Here is a 21,886-nt window from a genome sequence, read left to right as displayed (position 1 = left end):
TATTTTTAAAACCCTAAGCTGGTCCCAATTGCTCGCATTTGGCCCATACCCCTCTAGCATCTTACCCATGTAACTGTCTAAATGCATTTTAAAAGACAAAATTGTACCCGCCTCTACTACCACCTCTGGCAGCTTGTTCCAGACACTCTCCACCCTCTGTGTGAAATAATTGCCCTTCTGGACCCTTTTGTATCTCTTCTCTCACCTTAAATCTATGCCCTCTAGTTTTAGACTCCCCTACCTTTGGGAAAAGATATTGACTATCTAGCTGATATGTGCCCCTCATTATTTTATAGACCTCTATAAGATCACCCCTCAGACTCCTACACTCCAGAGAAAAAGTCCCAGTCTATGCAGCCTCTCCTTAGAACTCAAACCATCAAGTCCCGGTTGCATCCTAGTAAATCATTTCTGCACTCTTTCTAGTTTAATAATATCCTTTCTATAATAGGGTGACCAGAACTGTACACAGTATTCCAAGTGTGGTCTTACCAATGTCTTGTACAACTTCAACAAGACGTCCCAACTTCTGTATTCAGTGTTCTGTCCAATGAAACCAAGCATGCTGAATACCTTCTTCACCACTCTGTCCACCTGTGACTCCACTTTCAAGGAGCTATGAACCTGTACCCCTAGATCTCTTTGTTCTATAACTCTCCCCACCGCCCTACCATTGGCTGAGTAAGTCCTGCCTTGGGTCAATCTACCAAAATGCATCACCTCGCCTTTATCTAAATTAAACTCCATCTGCCATTCGTCAGCCCACTGGCCCAATTGATCAAGATCCTGTTGCAATCCGAGATCACTGTCCACTATGCCACCAATCTTGGTGTCATCTGCAAACTTACTAACCATGTCTCCTATATTCTCATCCAAATCATTAATATAAATGACAAATAACAGTGGACCCAGCACCGATCCCTGAGGCACACCACTGGTCACAGGCCTCCAGTTTGAAAAACAACCTTCTACAACCATCCTCTGGCTTCTGTCATCAAGCCAATTTTGTATCCATTTGGCTACCTCACCCTGGATCCCGTGAGATTTAACCTTATGGAACAACCTACCATGCGGAACCTTGTCAAAGGCCTTGCTAAAGTCCAGATAGACAACATTGTTTAAGAAGGGAAGCAACTGCATTGCCCTCATCTACCTTCTTGGTTACCCCTTCAAAAAACTCAGTCAAATTTGTGAGACATGATTTTCAATTCACAAAGCCATGCTGACTGTCCCTAATCAGTCCTTGCATCTCTAAATGCCTGTAGATCCTGTCTCTCAAAATACCTTCCAACAACTTACCCATCACAGATGTGAGACTCACCAGCCTGTTGTTCCCAGGCTTTTCCCTGCAGTCCTTTCTAAACAAAGGCACAACATTTGCCACCCTCCAATCTTCAGGCACCTCAGCTGTGACTATCGATGATACAAATATCTCAGGACCTGCAATTTCCTCCCTAGCCTCCCACAATGTCCTGGGATACACTGCATCAGGTCCTGGGGATTTATCTACCTTGATGCACTTTAAGACTTCCAGCACCTCCTTCTCTGTTATATGTACACTTCTCAAGAGATCACTATTTATTTCCACAAGTTCCCTAACATCCATGCTATCACTAATAAGTGCATTTGTTTCCAAATATGAGTAAATCCTATCCTGAAGAATCTTTTCCAATAATTTTCCAACCACTGACGTAAGGCTCACAGGCCAATAATTTCCTGGAATATCCCTGCTTCCCTTCTTAAACAATGGAACAACATTGGCTATCCTCCCATCCTCTGGAACTTCACCTGTAGCCAATGAGGATACAAAGATTTATGTCAAGGCCTCAGCAATTTCCACCCTTACCTCCCTCAGCATCTACCCAACAATGTGCAAAATTGCCCAATTTTGTCCTGTACACAAAAAGCAGGACAAATCCAATCCGGCCAATTACTGCCCAATCAGTCTACTTTCGATCATCAGTTAAGTGATGGAAGGGGTCATCAACAGTCCAATCAAGCAGTATCTGCTCAGCAATAATCTGCTCAGTGACACCCAGTTTGGGTTTCGCCAGGGTCACTCAGCTCCTGGCCTCATTACAGCATTGGTTCAAACATGGACAAAAGAGTTGAATTCCAGAGGTGTGGTGAGAGTAACAGGCCTCATTTGACTGAGTGTGGCAGTAAGGACCCCTAGCGAAACTGGAATCAATGGGTTTCAAGGGGGCAAACTCCCCACTGGTTGGAGTCGTACCTGGTAGATAGGAAGATGGTTGTGGAGGGTCAGTCATTTCAGCTTCAGGACATTTCTGCAGTTGTCCATCAGGATAGTGTCCTCGGCTCAACAATCTTCAGCTGCTTCATCAATTACGTTCCCTCCATCATAAGGTTAGAAGCGGGGATGTTCGCCGATGATTGCACAATGTTCAGCACCATTCACGACTCCTCGGGTACTGAAGCAGTCCATGTTCAAATGCAACAAGATCTGGACAATATCCAGGCTTGTGCTGACATGTGGCAAGTAACATTTGCGCCACACAAATGCCCACTTGACTGGATGGGTGCAGCTGCAACAACACTCAAGAAGCTTGACACCATCCAGGACAAAGCAGCCTGCTTGATTGGCACCACATCTACAACCATCCACTCCCTCCACCAGTGATGCTAAGTAGCAGCAGCATGTACTATCTACAAGATGCACTGCAGCAATTCACCAAAGATACTTAGACAGCAACTTCCAAATCCACAACCACTCCCATCGAGAAGGATAAGGGCAGCAGATAAATGGGAACATCACCACCTGCATATTCCCCTCCAAGCCACTCACCACCCTGACTTGGAAATATATCGCCGTTCCTTCACAGTCACTGGGTCAAAATCCTGGAATTCCCTCCGGAATGGCATTGTGGGTAAACCCACAGAACATGGATTGCAGTGATTCAAGAAGGCAGCTCACCACCATCTTCTCAAGGGCAATTAGGGATGGGCAATAAATGCTGGCCAGCCATTGTCCCACGAATGAATAAAAAAAAGGCCTTCTTGACTACCTTGTCCACCTGCGTTGCCATTTTCAGTGACCTGTGTACCTGTACACCCAGATTTCTTTGCCGATCAATACTCTTAAGGATTCTGCCATTTTCTGTATATTTTCCATCTGTATTGGACCTTCCAAAATGCATTACCTCATATTTGTCAGGATTAAACTCCATTTGCCATCTCTCCGCCCAAGTCTCCAACCGATCTATATGCTGCTATATCCTCTGACGGTCCTCATCGCTTTCAGCAATTCCACCAACCTTTGTGTCGTCCGCAAACTTACTAATCAAACCAGTTACATTTTCCTACAAATCATTTATACACATTACAAACAACAAAGGCCCCAGCACTGATCCCTGAGGATCAGTCACAGCCCTCCATTCAGAAATGCACCCTTCCACTGCTACCCTCTGTCTTCTGTGACCGAGCCAGTTCTGTATCCATCTTGCCAACTCATCTCTGATCCCATGCAACTTCACCTTCTGTACTAGTCTGCCATGAGGGATCTTGTCAAAAGCTTACTGAGGTCCATGTAGACAACATCCACTGCCCTACCCTCATCAATCACCATTGTGACTTCCTCGAAAAACTAGATCAAGTTAGTGAGACACAAAATCTTCACAAAACCATGTTGCCTCTCGCTAGTATGTCCACTTATTTCCAAGTGGGGGTAAATCCTGTCTTGAAGAATCCTCTCCAATAATTTCCCTACCACTGACGTAAGGCTCACTGGCCTGTAATTACCTGGATTATCCTTGCTACCCTTCTTAAACAAAGGAACAACATTGGCTATTCTCCAATCCTCTGGGACCTCCCCTGTAGCCAGTGAGGATACAAAGATTTCTCTCAAGGCTCCAGCACTTTCCTCCCTTGCCACTCTCAGTATTCTGGGGTATATCCCATCAGGCCCTGGGGATTTATCTGCTTTAATGTTTCTCAAGAACCCCAATACCTCCTCCTTTTTGACCTCAACATGACCCAAACTATCTACACATCCTTCCTCAGACTCATCAACCACCAAGTCCTTCTCTTTTACTGACGCAAAGTACTCATTTAATACCTCGCCCATTTCCTCTGGCTCCACACATAGATTCCCTCCCCTATCCTTGAGTGGCCCTCTCCGTGGCTACCCTCTTGCTCTTTATATATGTATAAAAAGCCTTAGGATTTTCCTTAATCCTGCTGGCCAATGGCTTTTCATGACCCCTTTTAGCCCTTCTTACTCCTTGCTTCAGTTTCTTTCTACTTTCCTTGTATTCCACACTTGCTTCGTGTGTCCCCAGCCTCCTAGCCTTGACAAATGCTTCCTTTTTCTCTTTGACTCGGCTCAAAATATCTCTCATTATCCAAGGTTCCTGAAACTTGCCATACTTATCCTTCATCCTTACAGGAATGTGCCGGTCCTGAATCCCTATTTACTTACACTTGAAAGCCTCCCACATGCAAGATGTTGATTTGCCCTCAAGCCTAATATCGTTGTAAATAGCCTTCCCCAATTTAGCACCTTCACTTAAGGACTCCATTTAAACATGTGCCTCTTAGTCTTTGTGTTAACAGCTAATGGGAAGTGTTTTTCCCTGTCTGCCTTAACTAAATCCATCATAATCTTGTACACTCCTCGCAAATCTCTTCTTTGCTCCAAAGAGAAGAAACATAGCTTTTCAAACTAACCTTGGTACTAAAATCCTCCATCCTTGGAACCATTCTATTAAATCTCTTCTGCATCCTCTCAAGGGTCTTCACTTACTTCCTAAAACATGGTGACCAGACATTTTACACTCCTTTACGGGAGTATCTGCTGCCTTATATCTTCTACATGATAGTGGTCGTGTGTTTGGAAGGTACTGGATAAGGCGTCTTGGTGAGTTCTGCAGTGTCTCTTGTAGATGGTACAGACGGCTGCCACTGTTTGACGGTGGTGCAGGGAGTGAATGTTTGTGGAAGGGGTAGCAATCAAGTTGGCTGCTTTATCTTGGATGGTGTCAAGCTTCTTGAGTGTTGTGAGCTGCACTCATCCTGACTTGTGCCTTGTCGATTTTGGACCGGCGTTGAGGATTCAGAAAGTGAGTTACTTCCTCAGGATTCCTAGTCTCTGACTTGCTCTTGTAGCCAGTGTTTATATGGTTAGTCCAGTTGAGTTTCTGGTTAATGGTAACCCCCCCCAGGATGTTGTTAGCGAGGCATTCAGCGATGTTAACGCCATTGAATGTTAAGGGATGGTGATTAGATCCTCTCTTGTTGGAGATGGTCATTTGTGTTTGTAGCAGTACTAGAACAGCTTTTCTAGGGATGTGGCAAATTCTGGAGCACAAGTCTTCAGTTGTATTGCTGGAATATTGTCCGAGCTCATCGCTTTTGCAGTGTCCAGTGCCTTTGATCGTTCCTCGATATCACTGTGAAGTTAATCAAATTGGCTGAAGACTGGCATCTGTGATACTGGTGACTTCCAGAGGAGGTTGAGATGGATCATTCACTCGGCACTTCTCGCTGAAGATTAACGTGAATGCTTTATATTTTGCTGATGTGCTGAGTTCCTCCATATGTGAATGGGGATAGTTTTGGAGCTGCCTCCTCTGGTGTGTTGTTTATTTGGCCACCAGCATTTGTGACTAGATGTGGCAGGGCTGTTGAGTTTAGATCTGATCCTTTGATTATGGAAACGCTTAGCTGCTTATGTTTGGCACGCAAGTACTTCTTTGCATTGTAGCTTCACCAGATTGACACCATTTTAGGTATGCCGGTGCTGCTCCTGGAATGCCCTTCTGCACTCTTAATTGAACCAAAGTTGATCCCCTGACTTGGTGGTAGAGTGGGGAATATGCTCGGTCTTGAAGTGACAGATTGAGGTTGAGTACAATTCTGCTGCTGGTGATGACCCACAGCTCCTCATGAATGCCCAGTCTAGAGTTGTGATATCTGTTTGAAATCTATCCTATGAGCACAGTGGTAATGTCCCACTTCATGATGGAGGACATCTCAATGTGAATTTGAGTTCTACCTTGAGACTCAACCAGTTTCGTAGAAGTTCAGCATAATTTCCCTGTTTATGTACTTGATGCCTCTATGTCTGAAGCCCAACGTCCCCAGTATGTTTTGCTAACCACTCTGATTTTGTGTAGTCTTCAAAGGTTGATGCACCCCCAAGTTCCTCTGTTCTTGCATACTCTTTAGAACTGTATCATTAGGCTCACTGAGTTTTTCATGGAGTGTACTTTGGTTAAAAGTTTTGAATTGTTTCTTTAAATGTTTCCCACTGTTCATTTACAGTCATAAATTTCAATAATTTGTAACCAGCTCTCCCCTCACCCCTTTGTTTAATTTTAAGATCCTTGGTTTGAACTGGAATATATCACTCTCTAGTGTAATATGAAATTTAATTGTATTGATTACTTTTTTCCAGAGTATCTTTATCCATGAGTTTATTAATTAAACCTGCTACATTGCGGAATATGATCTCGAAAATAGTTTTATCCCAAATTTGTGAACAAACATTATTTTAATTTGGATGTTGTGTACAGAGAACAGGAAAGCATACAAAGCAGATTCCCAGTTGTTTTCTCTGGAACATATCTATCTTCTTCCTGTGTTGTAGACTAAAGAAAAAGTCCCAGTCAGTGGATATGACCTCTCCAGCATTTGGCAATCCAATGGTCGCTAATGATCCATCACTCCAAACGGGCAAGACCCCACATCAGACAACCACATCCGAGGAGGAACAGAAAAATGTTACCAATGCACAGAGACGTAATACAAGACGGACTGAACTCAAGAGATATTATACAATAGGTAGGTTGTACTGTACACCAGTAGAAAACCAGATCAGTAGTCAGAAGTCATCATGTGAGAATCCTTTTTGTGTTGCTCCAGTAATGTGGAATTTAGATATTATTTTTAATGTCTGAAGATCTATACCATGAGAAATACATTTTCAGAATGTATATAAATGTGTGGCTTAAATTGAATATAGATAGCTGGTTTGCTTGGTGATTCATAATTGTCCATCAGTCATTTTCATTGTAATCTATCTTTTTATGGCTCCCCTTCTGGTTAAAAAGAGATAGTTAATGAAATTCCTAACCTTATCTTCAGCACTGACAACAATATCAGTTTATACCCATATTTGTGTTCAGTGATGCAACAGAGGTTGGACATACTGCCATTTATATTTGTGAATTTCATTTGATAATGTGCTTCAGTGCATATAATAATTATGTGGTATTTGTTTTGAAGCACTGGTATGTCAAAGGGTGGCACGGTTGCCTCCCACAATCCAAAGATATGCAGGTTGTGCATCAGCCATGCTAAATTGCCCCTTAGTGTCCCAAGATGTGTAAATTAGATGGGTTAGCCATGGTACAAAGAACAAAGAACAATACAACACAGGAACAGGCCCTTCGGCCCTCCAAGCCCGTGCCGCTCCCTGGTCCAAACTAGACCATTCTTTTGTATCCCTCCATTCCCACTCCGTTCATATGGCTGTCTAGATAAGTCTTAAACGTTCCCAGTGTGTCCACCTCCACCACCTTGCCTGGCAGCGCATTCCAGGCCCCCACCACCCTCTGTGTAAAATATGTCCTTCTGATATCTGTGCTAAACCTTCACCTTGAACCTATGACCCCTCGTGAACGTCACCACCGACCTGGGGAAAAGCTTCACACCATTCACCCTATCTATGCCTTTCATAATTTTATACACCTCTATTAAGTCTCCCCTCATCCTCCGTCTTTCCAGGGAGAACAACCCCAGTTTACCCAATCTCTCCTCATAACTAAGCCCCTCCATACCAGGCAACATCCTGGTAAACCTCCTCTGTACTCTCTCCAAAGCCTCCACGTCCTTCTGGTAGTGTGGCGACCAGAACTGGACGCAGTATTCCAAATGCGGCCGAACCAACGTTCTATACATCTGCAACATCAGACCCTAACTTTTATACTCCATGCCCCGTCCTATAAAGGCAAGCATGCCATATGCCTTCTTCACCACCTTCTCCACCTGTGACGTCACCTTCAAGGATCTGTGGACTTGCACATCCAGGTCCCTCTGCGTATCTACACCCTTTATGGTTCTGCCATTTATCATATAGCTCCTCCCTACGTTAGTTCTACCAAAATGCATCACTTCGCATTTATCAGGATTGAACTCCATCTGCCATTTCTTTGCCCAAATTTCCAGCCTATCTATATCCTTCTGTAAATGTGTGGGATTATGGGATAGGGCTGGGGAAAGAGCCTGGGTAAGATACTCTGTCAGAGAGTTGTGCAGACTTGAAAGGCTGCATGGCGTCTTCTGCACTATAGGGATTCTATGATTATTTGATAATTCCCCCCTCAATTTTATGTGACTGCAAAACATTTTGAATAATGCAACAAGTTGTGCATACATCCTGGGGATGGAAATCTTATCAAGAATGTTCATTTGGTTCCTGTGAAATACTGTGGTGCCACCCTTTTATTAGGTGACCATTCTGTAAGTGTATTCCATGCATTGGTTTAAATAATATTAACATAACATTTGCGTTGATTGATTACTGTGCATCCGATTCTGTACATAGCTGCATGTTACCGTTCAGTGTCACCAGTAGAAACATGAACTTGACTCTTCTTAGGATGCCTTGAAACAAATTTAAGGGCACACATCATGGCATAGTAGCTTTTTAACTCTACTGCCAGCCAGCTGGAAACATGTATCTGGTTTACAAATAAGCAGGAACTTCACAAAAATCACACCTTTTTTCACCTGAGTTATATGAACTGCGTGGCTTAATTGTGTTTTCCATTTCACCAATTCTCTGTTGAACTGTCACCACTTCTGCCACCCTGCCATCCATGTGTCCACCCAATTGACAGTCATATGAACTGTCGCAACTGGACAGGTTTGCGTACCTGGCATCCAAAGTTTGCATAGATCACAGGCAAAATGAATGTGACTTTTATAAAGAAATCAATTCAAAATTCCTTCTAATTGTGTCCTGCTGTAAGGCCACCACCCATGGTCCTTTCTTGCATCTTAGACAGGGTAAACTGTGGGAGCTGAGTAATTAGCTAATTGGATAAATCTGGTTTCTCCAGCTTTAGTTCAATTGGCTATAAATACAGTGTTCATTCACATCCAGAGATGTGCGGGTTAGGTTGATTGCCCATGCTAAATTGCCCCTTAGTGTCAGGGAGATTAGCGGGCTAAATACGTGGGGTTACAGAGATGGGGCCTGGGTGGAACTGTTGTTGGTTCAGGTTCAATTGGCCAAATGGCCTCCTTCTGCAGTGCAGGGATTCCATGATTCTGTGATTTAGTGCAGCCTTGACAATTGAATGCAGCTGAGGAACTGAGTGCATACTTGGAGTTTGGTGAGTGAGGAGTTTGGGGAAGGAGCCGTTCATTTTCTTTTGCTTTTTATACATTTTTACCTGCAACAATATACCTTTCTCACCTTGGAGGGATTGGTTCTTAAACTACTACAGTGAAAAGAGCTAACTGTTTTGGGAGTATCTGGTAAGTGGTTAAGTTCTATTCCAGTCCTAAGGTTTCAGACAGTATACAGATTGGTGGCAAAGTTAATAAAATGTATTTTGAAAAGTACATAAATAAGTGCATAATATGATTAAATAATAAATTAAAACACACCCAGGGTGATAGGACAAGTGATGGGTCAAGGCTGAAGCTCTTGGATACTGTTCTGATCCTGGGCAAACATGACTGCAGTAAGTATTTGCAGCTCGAGGAACTTTAGCTCAGTGTCATTGAGCAGGAGGTTGAGCTGCAGACACTGTGACACAATAAGGAGGGAAAATTACTTGGATGCTTTACCAGGAGGCAGTCATGCCACTTTGGATCTGGTGTTCTGATTTGGTCAGGGACAGGAGAATGTGACTGTGAGTGAAGCAGGTAAGGGGACTCAGAGGGCAGGAGTGTCAACCTCTGCAAATGTCCAATAGATTTGAGGTCTGTTAACCTGTTTGGATGAGAATGGGGACTGCAGGGTGGATGAGCAAGCTGACCATGGCATCCCAATACAGAAAGCTATTCAAGTTGGGGGAGCAAAAGGGAATGTAGTCATTGTTGGGAACAGTATAGTGAAGGGGATTGACGCTGTTCTCTGTAGCAAAGAGCAAGAGTCCAGCTAGCTGTGTTGCCAGCCTGGTGCCAGGATTTGGGGTATATGCTCGGGAGAGGGAGATCCAGTTGTCACAGTCCATGCAGATACCAACGACGTAGGTAAAAGCAGGAAAGAGGTTCTTCATAGAGGCTGTTAGGAGCTTAGAATGTCCTCGCCGGTGAAGGTCCCTGCTGGCAAGGATCATGTATGGTCCTCATCAACGAGGACCAGACGAGATGGCCTCGCTGGTAGGACTGGAGGCCATTGAGGTCCCCCCAGGAGGTCCCGGGGGGGGGGGGGGGGGGTTGGGTTTTGACCCTTGGGCACTGCCCGCTAGGCATCCTGATACCACCATGCTGGGCACACTGGTGGTGCCCACTGGGATGGAAACAAATGCCTTTATCCTAAACTTCTCAGGTTGTTCCAGAAAGTCCTCTTGCACTCAGCCAATGGTGTAACCAAAAATCTCTTTAAAACAGAGATGAGGAGGAATTTCTTCAACCAGAGAGTGGTGAATCTGTGGAATTCTTTGCCGCAGAAAGATGTGGAGGCCAGGTCATTGAGTGTGTTTAATACAGAGGTAGATTGATTAGTAAAGGGATCAGGGTTATGGGGAAAAAGCAGGAGAATGGGGATGAGAAAAATATCAGCCATGATTATATGGCGGAGCAGACGCGATGGGGCAAGTGACCTAATTCTGCTCCTATGTCTTATGATCTAAATCGATCATGTGGAGTTACTCCCACACATCTTCATAATGTTTAAATGGCATGTAGGTCCAAACAACTAGCCATGTTTGGTCAGCACAGGAAATGTCCATTGGCCAGGTCTCAGTTTTGCAGCCACTTTATGACCTGAATTTGTTGTTGGATATAACTTGACGCAAAAATCCTCTTATTGTCACAATTACTCTTATAGCATTATTGTTGCTGAAATCATTGTTGTAATTGGCTCTCCAACCACATCTCACTTCACTTGAAGAGATGTGTTTGAATTTGTCTCCTTCCCCTCTCATTTTCAAACTGAAATGAGCAGCAGCAAAACCCAAATTTTTTAATTATTTGCTACCAATATCATGGCCACTGACATTTTTAAGCATGCGTTGGTTTTGTCCCTATCTGTAAAGTGGTGAGAGACTTAGCCACGTTTATCAGGGTTTGAAGGTGTCATTTAGATCCCAATACCATTTTGGAGCAGGAAAGCACAATGTCCCACTGAATGCTGGATTCAGCCAGGAGACAAATTGAAAAACAAGCAGAACTAGCGTCCTCCAAAACACTTGCTGAATGTCGTATTGGCAACCTTAGAAAAAAGTATCATTATCATTTGCTTGGCCTCAGGATGTGCACTATTTGTTTCTGTCCAACTTGCTGATTCATGCACACCATTGCAAGGGAGGTCTCCCCAAAAACCATTCAGTGTTTAGAATGCAATTGTTCAGAATTCTTACTCATGACATTAGGCTGATGTTCTCATCTCTCTCCTTACCTGATGTTGTTCAAGTATGAAATTCAACCCTGTCGACTTGTTCCCATGTCTGTTACCTTATCAAAGCTACAATTTACTTAGGAGCCTTAGAACAAAGAACAAAGAACAGTACAGCACAGGAAACAGGCCCTTCGGCCCTCCAAGCCTGTGCCGCTCCTTGGTCCAACTAGACCAATCGTTTGTATCCCTCCATTCCCAGGCTGCTCATGTGACTATCCAGGTAAGTCTTAAACGATGTCAGCGTGCCTGCCTCCACCACCCTACTTGGCAGCGCATTCCAGGCCCCCACCACCCTCTGTGTAAAAAAACGTCCCTCTGATATCCGAGTTATACTTCGCCCCTCTCAGCTTGAGCCCGTGACCCCTCGTGATCGTCACCTCTGACCTGGGAAAAAGCTTCCCACTGTTCACCCTATCTATACCCTTCATAATCTTGTACACCTCTATTAGATCTCCCCTCATTCTCCGTCTTTCCAAGGAGAACAACCCCAGTCTACCCAATCTCTCCTCATAGCTAAGACCCTCCATACCAGGCAACATCCTGGTAAACCTTCTCTGCACTCTCTCTAACGCCTCCACGTCCTTCTGGTAGTGCGGCGACCAGAACTGGACGCAGTACTCCAAATGTGGCCTAACCAGCGTTCTATACAGCTGCATCATCAGACTCCAGCTTTTATACTCTATATCCCGTCCTATAAAGGCAAGCATACCATATGCCTTCTTCACCACCTTCTCCACCTGTGTTGCCACCTTCAAGGATTTGTGGACTTGCACACCTAGGTCCCTCTGTGTTTCTATACTCCTGATGACTCTGCCATTTATTGTATAACTCCTCCCTACATTATTTCTTCCAAAATGCATCACTTCGCATTTATCCGGATTAAACACCATCTGCCACCTCCCCGCCCAATTTTCCAGCCTATCTATATCCTGCTGTATTGCCCGACAATGCTCTTCGCTATCCGCAAGTCCAGCCATCTTCGTGTCATCCGCAAACTTGCTGATTACACCAGTTACACCTTCTTCCAAATCATTTATATATATCACAAATAGCAGAGGTCCCAGTACAGAGCCCTGCGGAACACCACTGGTCACAGACCTCCAGCCGGAAAAAGACCCTTCGACCACTACCCTCTGTCTCCTATGGCCAAGCCAGTTCTCCACCCATCTAGCCACTTCTCCTTGTATCCCATGAGCCTTAACCTTCTTAACCAACCTGCCATGTGGGACTTTGTCAAATGCCTTACTGAAATCCATATAGACGACATCCACGGCCCTTCCTTCATCAACCGTTTTTGTCACTTCCTCAAAAAACTCCACCAAATTTGTAAGGCACGACCTCCCTCTTACAAAACCATGTCACTAATGAGATTGTTCCGTTCTAAATGCACATACATCCTGTCTCTAAGAATCCTCTCCAACAACTTCCCTACCACGGACGTCAAGCTCACCGGCCTATAATTTCCTGGGTTATCCCTGCTACCCTTCTTAAACAACGGGACCACATTCACTATCCTCCAATCCTCAGGGACCTCACCCGTGTCCAAAGAAGCGACAAAGATTTCCGTCAGAGGCCCAGCAATTTCATCTCTTGTCTCCCTGAGCAGTCGAGGATAGATGCCATCAGGCCCTGGGGCTTTGTCAGTTTTAATGTTCCCTAAAAAACCTAACACTTCCTCTCTTGTAATGGAGATTTTCTCTGTGTTGAATGTTCACAATATAATCAACTGTGAGGACCATCCAAGCCAAATATAATTCTATCTTTGGTCCCCAAAATCAGCACGTGCCAAATTTGACCACAGGAGCATCCTGGTCTGTATCGATTAGAAACTCATTGGACGAGCCATCACAAGAACCCACCACTGTGTAACAAGAACTGCTTTTCCTGCAGTTATTTTGGCAAATACATTATTAGGAAGATCTTTAAATAATAATGTACTGTTTGTATTGAAGGATAAGCAACTTGCAAGAACAAAATACATATTGAGTCTTTTAATTTGTCATCTATTTATTTTCCATTTGCCAGACATTCATTCTTGCTGTAAAATTTTCCTCCTTTAATGTGGCATTGCATTAAAAAAGCTGCAGGTGTCTTGTCTTACAGACATTGGCTGTGAATTCAAAACATTGACAGCTCCTGCGAGTTGTTGTCATATTTGTGCCTTTAGCTGGGCAGAAAAGTCACTTCCAATAAGCCTCTTTATGTGAAACTGTCAGGTCAGCTAAATCCAATGAGTTAACGAGTGCAAATATGTCATTATCGGTTTCTGTTCTTTAAATTCTGATCAACTATCGTATTGAAAAAGATGATAAAATACTAACAGCATTTTGCTCTAATCCTGCACAAAGTTTTTCAAAATATGTAGCATCTGAAAGTGCATAGGAAGACTGGATATATATATTAGTGGGACCCTGAGCCTGCTGATGAGAGTTATCTTGTGCATTGCCAAGCTTTTAAATAGCACATTCTCAGCGCTGCTGAAGCACTTTGTGTTTACTTCTGTGTTCCACCAATACAGGAGGGTGGAACACAAACCCTCCCTCACATGTTCCTGATTTTGACAAAATGTGGATTTGCCTCAAGTACCCACAAGTGAAGTTTCTGCATCCATTTGAAATGAGTATTAATTGTTGAGAACAGATCTGTGCATTATAACTCATTTTTAGGTAGTCCTGGTGCTGCTCCTTGCATGCTCTCCTACACGTCTCTTTGCACCATGTTTGGTCCCCTCGCATGGTAGTCATGGTAGAGTGTGGGATATGCCAGGCTATGAAGTTGCAGATTGTGGCGGAAAATGATTCTGCTGCTGCGAATGGTCAACTCTGCCGTGTGGATGCAAAGGCAAAATAGACTGAGTGGGCACCTTGTGTGCTGTACTATTCCATGATTTAATGATGGTGAATATAGTTTGATGATGGATTATATTTTGCACTAAAATGCAGGTTTAAAATAAAGGGAAAGGAAATAAGAAAAAAATACATTTTATGCATGGAGGCAAAGTACTGGTATGGGTGGAAGATTGGCTGACAGACAGAAAGCAGAGAGTGGGGATAAGGGGATCCTTTTCAGGATCGCAACCGGTGACTAGTGGTGTTCCACAGGGGTCAGTGTTGGGACAACAAACATTTCACTATATACATTAATGATCTGGAAGATGGAACTGAGGGCATGGCTGCTAAATTTGCGAATGATACAAAGATATGTGGAGGGACAGGTAGTGTTGAGGAAGTGGGGAGGCTGTAGAATGACTTGGACAGGTTAGGAGAGTGGGCAAAGAAATGGCAGATGGAATATAATGTGGGGAAAGTGTGAGGTTATGACTTTAGTAGGAAGAAGAGGTGTAGACTATTTTCTAAATGGGGAAAGGCTTCGGAAATCTGAAGCACAGGGGGACTTGGTTCAGGACTCTCTTCAGGTTAACATGCAGATTTAGTTGGCAGTTAGGAAGGCAAATTCAATTGAGCATTCATTTCTAGAGGGCTAGAATACAAGAGCAGGGATGTACTGCTGAGGCTGTGTAAGGCTCTGGTCAAACCCCATTTGGAATATTGTGAGCAGTTTTGGGACCCATGCCTACGGCAAGATGTACTGACTTTGGAGGGGATCCAGAGGAGGTTCACAAGAATGATCCCAGGAATGAAGGGTTTGTCATATGAGGAGCAGTTGAGGAGTCTGGGTCTATATTCAGTGCAGTTTAGAAGGATGAGGGGAGAATCTAATTGAAACTTACAGAATACTGAGAGGCCGAGATAGAGTGGCCATGGAGCGGATGTTTCCACAAGTGGGAGAGACTAGAACTCGAGGACACAACCTCAGACTGAAGGGAAGCTCCTTTAAAGCTGAGGTGAGAAGGAATTTCTTCAGCCAGAGGGTGGTGAATCTGTGGAACTCATTGCCGTGGAGGGCAGGTCATTGAGTGTCTTTAAGACAAAGATAGATAGATTCTTGGTCAATAGGGGGATCAAGGGAGAAGGCAGGAGAATGGGGATGAGAATCATATCAGTCATCATATCAGTCAGGAAAAGTGAATCGTGTGGAGGACGGAGAAGATCTGCAGAGAGATTTGGACAGGCTGAGTGAGTGGGCGAGGATATGGCAAATGGAGTATAACGTTGATAAATGCGAGGTTATACACTTTGGAGGAAATAATAACAAATGGGATTACTATCTCAATGGAAACAAATTAAAACATGCTACCGTGCAAAGGGACCTGGGGGTCCTTGTGCATGAGACGCAAAAGCCCAGTCTGCAGGTACAACAGGTGATCAAGAAGGCAAATGGGATGTTGGCCTATATCGCGAGGGGGATAGAATATAAAAGCAGGGATGTCTTGATGCACCTGTACAGGGCATTGGTGAGGCCGCAGCTGGAATACTGTGTGCAGTATTGGTCCCCTTATATGAGGAAGGATATATTGGCATTGGAGGGAGTGCAGAGAAGGTTCACCAGGTTGATACCGGAGATGAGGGGTTTGGATTATGAGGAGAGGCTGAGGAGATTGGGTTTGTACTCGTTGGAGTTTAGAAGGATGAGGGGGGATCTTATGGAGACTTATAAGATAATGCGGGGGCTGGATAGGGTGGAGGCGGAGAGATTCTTTCCACATAGTAAGGAAGTTAAAACTAGAGGACACAGCCTCAAAATAAAGAGGGGTCGGTTTAAGACAGAGTTGAGGAGGAACTTCTTCTCCCAGAGGGTGGTGAATCTCTGGAATTCTCTGCCCACTGAGGTGGTGGAGGCTACCTCGCTGAATATGTTTAAAGCGCGGATGGATGGATTCCTGATCGGTAAGGGAATTAAGGGTTATGGGGATCAGACGGGTAAGTGGTACTGATCCACGTCAGATCAGCCATGATCTTATTGAATGGCGGGGCAGGCTCGAGGGGCTAGATGGCCTACTCCTGCTCCTATTTCTTATGTTCTTATGATTGAATGGCAGAGCAGACTCGATGGGCCAAATGGCCTAATTGTGCTCCTATATCTTATGGTCATATGGTGTTCTGTAGTGTGTTACACAAGTTCAGAAGGTTCCAAAGTTGTTAGGCGTAACAGAAACAATGGGCACGATTTTCCTGAAAAAAAATAATTGCCCAACGGGTGGGAATACGGGAGTTTATCTCACCTAAATTTTGGTCGAGCTTGGTTAAATGAATTTCCGGCACTCTGTGCAGCACAGAGGCTGTCAGGGGAATTGCACTGGAGAAGAGGAGGTAGGAGCCTAATCCCGCCCAAGAGGCTGGCATCGGACTGCAGAAGGGGCCAATGCATGGGCAGATCGGTTGACAAGTGCCTGAGCTCGCCCAAAAATCAGGTGGGAAAAACTCCCATATCCCCGCCTGTTGGGCATTTAGTTTTCTTTTCAGGAAAATCGAGAAAATTCCCCACAAACCACCCACCCATCGCCGGCCAACCGATTGCCAGCTCAGACCCCACTCCCCCATCATTGCCAGCCCCAAAACCCGCCGCCTTTCCGATCAGTGGCCCCGACGCCCCCAACTCCCTCCCCCCCCCCCCCCCCCCCACCGATAGCCGGACCCAGCCTCTGATCCCCCCCATACAGAGTTCCCCCATTCTATCCCCACTTATCTGGCCCTGCCCTCTCGGGCAGCACTCATTTGCACAGCCCAATGCCTGGTGGGCACTGCCAGTGTGCCAGGCTGGCAGTGCGAGGTGTCTAGTGAGAAATGCCAGCTGGATTCTAACCAATCTGTGACTTAGATTTGTATCCCTGTGTTCTCTGTGTGGTGCTCTGTGTGCCATTCTATACCCCCCATGCCCCTGACCTCCTGTGTGGCCTCTGGTTCCATCAGCGAGGCCATCATGCCTGGTTGCCATTGATGGGGACCATGCATGATCCACTAGTGTGGACCTCCACCAGCGGGGTCAAAAACTTGAGCAGGCCCAGACGATACCGTTCTGGGCTCGCCAAATAGATGCCAGTCAGGATCATGCAGGATCTACAGGCATTTAGAGTCGCAAGGACTGATTAGGGACAGTCGCCATGGCTTTGTGAGTGGAAAATCATGTCTCTCAAATTTGATTGAGTTTTTTGAAGGGGTAACCAAGAAGGTAGATGAGGGCAGTGCAGTTGATGTTGTCTACGTGGACTTTAGCAAGGCCTTTGACAAGGCTTGGTAGGTTGTTGCATAAGGTTAAATCTCAGGATCCAGGGTGAAGTATCTAAATGGATAAAAAATTGGCTTCTTGACAGAAGAAGTGATTGTAGAAGGTTGTTTTTCAAACTGGAGGCCTGTGACCAGCGGTGTGTCTCAGGGATCAGTGTTGGGTTCACTGTTATTTGTCATTTTATATTAATGATTTGGATGCGAATATAGGAGGCATGGTTAGTAAGTTTGCAGATGACACCAAGATTGGTGGCATAGTGGACAGTGAAGAAAGTTATCTCCGATTGCAACGGGATCTTGATCAATTGGGCCAGTGGGCTGACGAATGGCAGATGGAGTTTAATTTAGATAAATGCGAGGTGATGCATTTTGGTAGACTGAACCAGGGCAGGACTTACTCAGTTAATGGTAGGGCGTTGGGGAAAGTTACAGAACAAAATGATCTGGGGATACATGTTCATAGCTCCTTGAAAGTGGAGTCACAGGTGGACAGAGTGGTGAAGAAGGCATTCAGCACGCTTGGTTTCATCGGTCAGAACATTGGATACAGGAGTTGGGACGTCTTGTTGAAGTTGTACAAGACATTGGTAAGATCACATTTGGAATACAGTGTACAGTTCTGGTCACCCTATTATAGAAAGGATATTATTAAACTAGAAAGAGTGCAGAAAAGATTTACTAGGATGCTACCGTGACTTGATGGATTGAGTTATAAGGAGAGGCTGGATTGACTGGGACCTTTTTTCCTCTGGAGCGTAGAAGGTTGAGGGGTGATGTAATAGAGGTCTGTAAAATAATGAGGGGCATAGATCCGCGAGATAGTCAATATCTTTTCCCAAAGGTAGGGGAATCTAAAACTAGAGGGCATCGGTTTAAGGTGAGAGGGAAGAGATACAAAAGTGTCCAGAGGCTCAATTTATTCACACAGAAGGTGGTGAGTGTCTGGAACAAGCTGCCAAAGGTAGTGGTAAAGGCGGGTACAATTTTGTCCTTTAAAAAGCATTAAGACAGTTACATGGGTCAGCTGGGTATAGAGGGATATGGGCCAAATGCGGGCAATTGGGATTAGTTTAGGGGTTTAAAAAAAAGGGCGGCATGGACAAGTTGGGCCAAAGGGCCTGTTTCCATGCTATAGACCTCTATGACTCGATGCAGAGCAGCTGCATGTAATGTAATCAGCCTCACACTGTTCCCCGGTGAGAGGCTGATTACGTTGTAAAAAATGACCCGGAAAGATCGCAACCGGTATTCCCATCTTTGGCCACCTGCTGACATTTCGCAGCCCGCTGCACGACTCACGCAACGCAGTTAATATTGTAATTTAATTTTTGCACAGCAAGATCCCATAAGCAGCCCATGATATTTTTTGAGAGATACTGGCTGTTTCTTGCTCTGCTTTGAAATAGTTCTTTTATATCTATCTGAGAGGACAGACAATGCATTGGTTTAATGTCACATTTGAAAGATGGCACCTCTTCCTTAGTATTGAACTGGAACTTGTGATCACAACTACTGAGCTTTGGTTGATCTGATGTTGCATCTTCAGATTAAAATTACTAAAGTATTAGCATTAGTAAATCAACGCATTTGTAGTTCAAAAATAAACTGATGACTTATTAAAAATATACTGTAATTATATTAGCTATCCATATAAAAACGCAGTGAACACTTCAGATTCTGACCGATCTGTGCCTTAGATTTGTATCTCTGTATTCTGTGTGGTGCTCTGTGGGCCATGCTGCTCCACTGTAATGTAGACTTGTTTCCATCTCACATCATTCTCATCTCTGTCAGGACAGAAGTAATAATGCAGAATCAATTATTAAGCATATTCAAGAAAAACACAACAATGGGGAACCCGGATGAGCACTCAGATCCTGCGCGGATCAGCTGGCGAGGGTATTCTTCAACCTCTCTTTACAACAATCTGAGGTCCCTATCTGCTTCAAGAAGACGAACATCATCCCGGTACCTAAGAAAAGCCAAGCAGCGTGCTTTAATGACTATCAGCCGGTGGTTCTGACATCCATCATTATGAAGTGCTTCGAAAAGTTAGTCTTGGCACAAATCAATTCCAGCTTCCCGGACTACCTGGATCCACGACAGTTTGCCTACCGCCGCAACAGGTCTACAGCTGATGCCATTTCCCTGGCCCTGCATTCAACTCTGGAACATCGAGATAACAAGGTCACCTATGTCAGACTCCTATTTATTGACTACAGCTCAGCCTTCAACACTATTATTCCCACGAAACTCATCTTGTGGCCTGGGCCTTGGCACCTCGCTCTGCGACTGGATCCTGAATTTCCTAACTCACAGACCACAATCAGCAAGGATAGGCAACAACACCTCCCCCACGATCGCCCTCAACACCGGTGCCCCACAAGGCTATGTTCTCAGCCCCCTACTATACTCCTTATACACCTATGACTGTGTGGCCAAATTCCCCTCCAATTCGATTTTCAGGTTTGCTGATGACACCACTGTAGTGGGGGCAGATCTCAAACAATGATGAGACAGAGTACAGGAATGAGATAGAGAATCTGGTGAACTGGTGCGGCAACAATAATCTCTCCTTCAATGTCACCAAAATGAAGGAGATTGTCATCGACTTCAGGAAGCGTAAAGGAGAACTTGCCCCTGTCTATATCAACAGGGGTGAACTGGAAAGGATCGATCGCTTCAGGTTTTTAGGTGTCGAGATCACCAACAACCTGACCTGGTCCCCCCATGCTGATACTATAGTTAAGAAAGCTCATCAACGCCTCGCCTTTCTCAGAAGACTAAGGAAATTCGGCATGTCAGCTACGACTCTCCAACTTTTACAGATGCACCATAGAAAGCATTCTTTCTGGTTGTATCACAGCTTGGTATGGCTCCTGCTCTGCCCAAGACCGCAAGGAACTACAAAAGGTCGTGAATGTAGCCCAATCCACCACGCACACCAGCCTCCCATCCATTGACTCTGTCTACACTTCCCGCTGCCTCGGCAAAGCAGCCAGTATAATTAAGGACCCCACGCACCCTGGACATTCTCTCTTCCGCCGCCTTTCTTCGGGAAAAAGATACAAAAGTCTGAGGTCATGTATCAACCGACTCAAGAATAGCTTCTTCCCTGCTGCTGTCAGACTTTTGAATGGACTTATCTTGCATTAAGTTGATCTTTCTCTACATTCTAGCTATGACTGTAACACTACATTCTGCATTCTCTCTTGTTTCCTTCTTCATGAACGGTATGTTTTGTCTGTATAGTGTGCAAGAAACAATACTCTTCGCTGTATGTTAATACATGTGACAATAAATCAATGTTGCTCAGACAGAGCTGGGTCATTGTTGCCTTGACTCACTGGCCAAAGTACCCTGTGGACTGTCTGAGGCTGAACCACAGATTGCAAAACTTGGTGTAATACGTACATACGACTGGATGCATTAACATATGAATTAAGATCAGGAGTAGGCCACCGGGTCCCTCGAGCCTGCTCTGCCATTCAATAAGATCATGACTGATCTGATTTTAACCTCCACATCATATTCCCTATGTTGCCCACCCCTGATAATGTTTCACCTCTTTGCTTATCACAAAGCTACGTGGATAATTGGAACACATTCTGGGGAAGGTGGGACCTGTACAAACAGGACGGGGTGCACCTGAACCAGAGGGGCACCAATATCCTGGGAGGGAAATTTGCTACGGCTCTTCAGGGGGGTTTAAACTAATTTGTCAGGGGGGTGGGAAAAGGAGTTGTAGTCCGGAAGTCAGTATTGAGGGTATTGGGGAAGGTATCAAGGTCAAGGGTGGGCCTTGAAGTGTGTCTACTTCAATGCAAGGAGCATCCGGAACAAGGTAGATGAATTTGGGGCGTGGATTGGTACTTGGGACTACGATGTTGTGGTCATTACGGAGACATGGGTAGAACAAGGACAGGAATGGTTGTTGGACGTTCCGGGATATAGATGTTTCAGTAAGTGTAGGGAAGCTGGTAAAAGAGGTGGAGGAGTAGCATTGTTAATCAAGGATAGTTTAACGGCTGCGGAAAGGCACTTCGGGGGGGGATCTGCATACTGAGGTAATATGGGCTGAAGTTAGAAATAGGAAAGGAGCGGTCACGTTGTTAGGAGTTTACTCTAGGCCCCCAAATAGTAATAGAGATGTGGAGGAAGAAAT

At 44.8% G+C, this 21,886-nt stretch overlaps 1 protein-coding gene across 6 annotated transcripts in view; it reads left to right on the top strand.

Annotated features, from left to right (window-relative positions):
* Positions 1–21,886, top strand: part of oxr1a (oxidation resistance 1a) — an 894,274-nt gene that overhangs the window by 268,058 nt on the left and 604,330 nt on the right. For all 6 annotated transcript variants that reach the window (XM_078216653.1, XM_078216656.1, XM_078216650.1 and 3 more), the window contains one exon: positions 6,608–6,801. In XM_078216653.1, the coding sequence (XP_078072779.1) occupies positions 6,608–6,801 (194 nt within the window). The remainder of the gene's footprint in view (positions 1–6,607; positions 6,802–21,886) is intronic.

Source organism: Mustelus asterias, chromosome 7 (genome assembly GCF_964213995.1).
Source record: "Mustelus asterias chromosome 7, sMusAst1.hap1.1, whole genome shotgun sequence".
In the NCBI taxonomy this organism is placed as follows: domain Eukaryota; kingdom Metazoa; phylum Chordata; class Chondrichthyes; order Carcharhiniformes; family Triakidae; genus Mustelus; species Mustelus asterias.
Note: the sequence above shows the minus strand (reverse complement) of the source record. Positions and strands in the feature narration are given on the sequence as shown.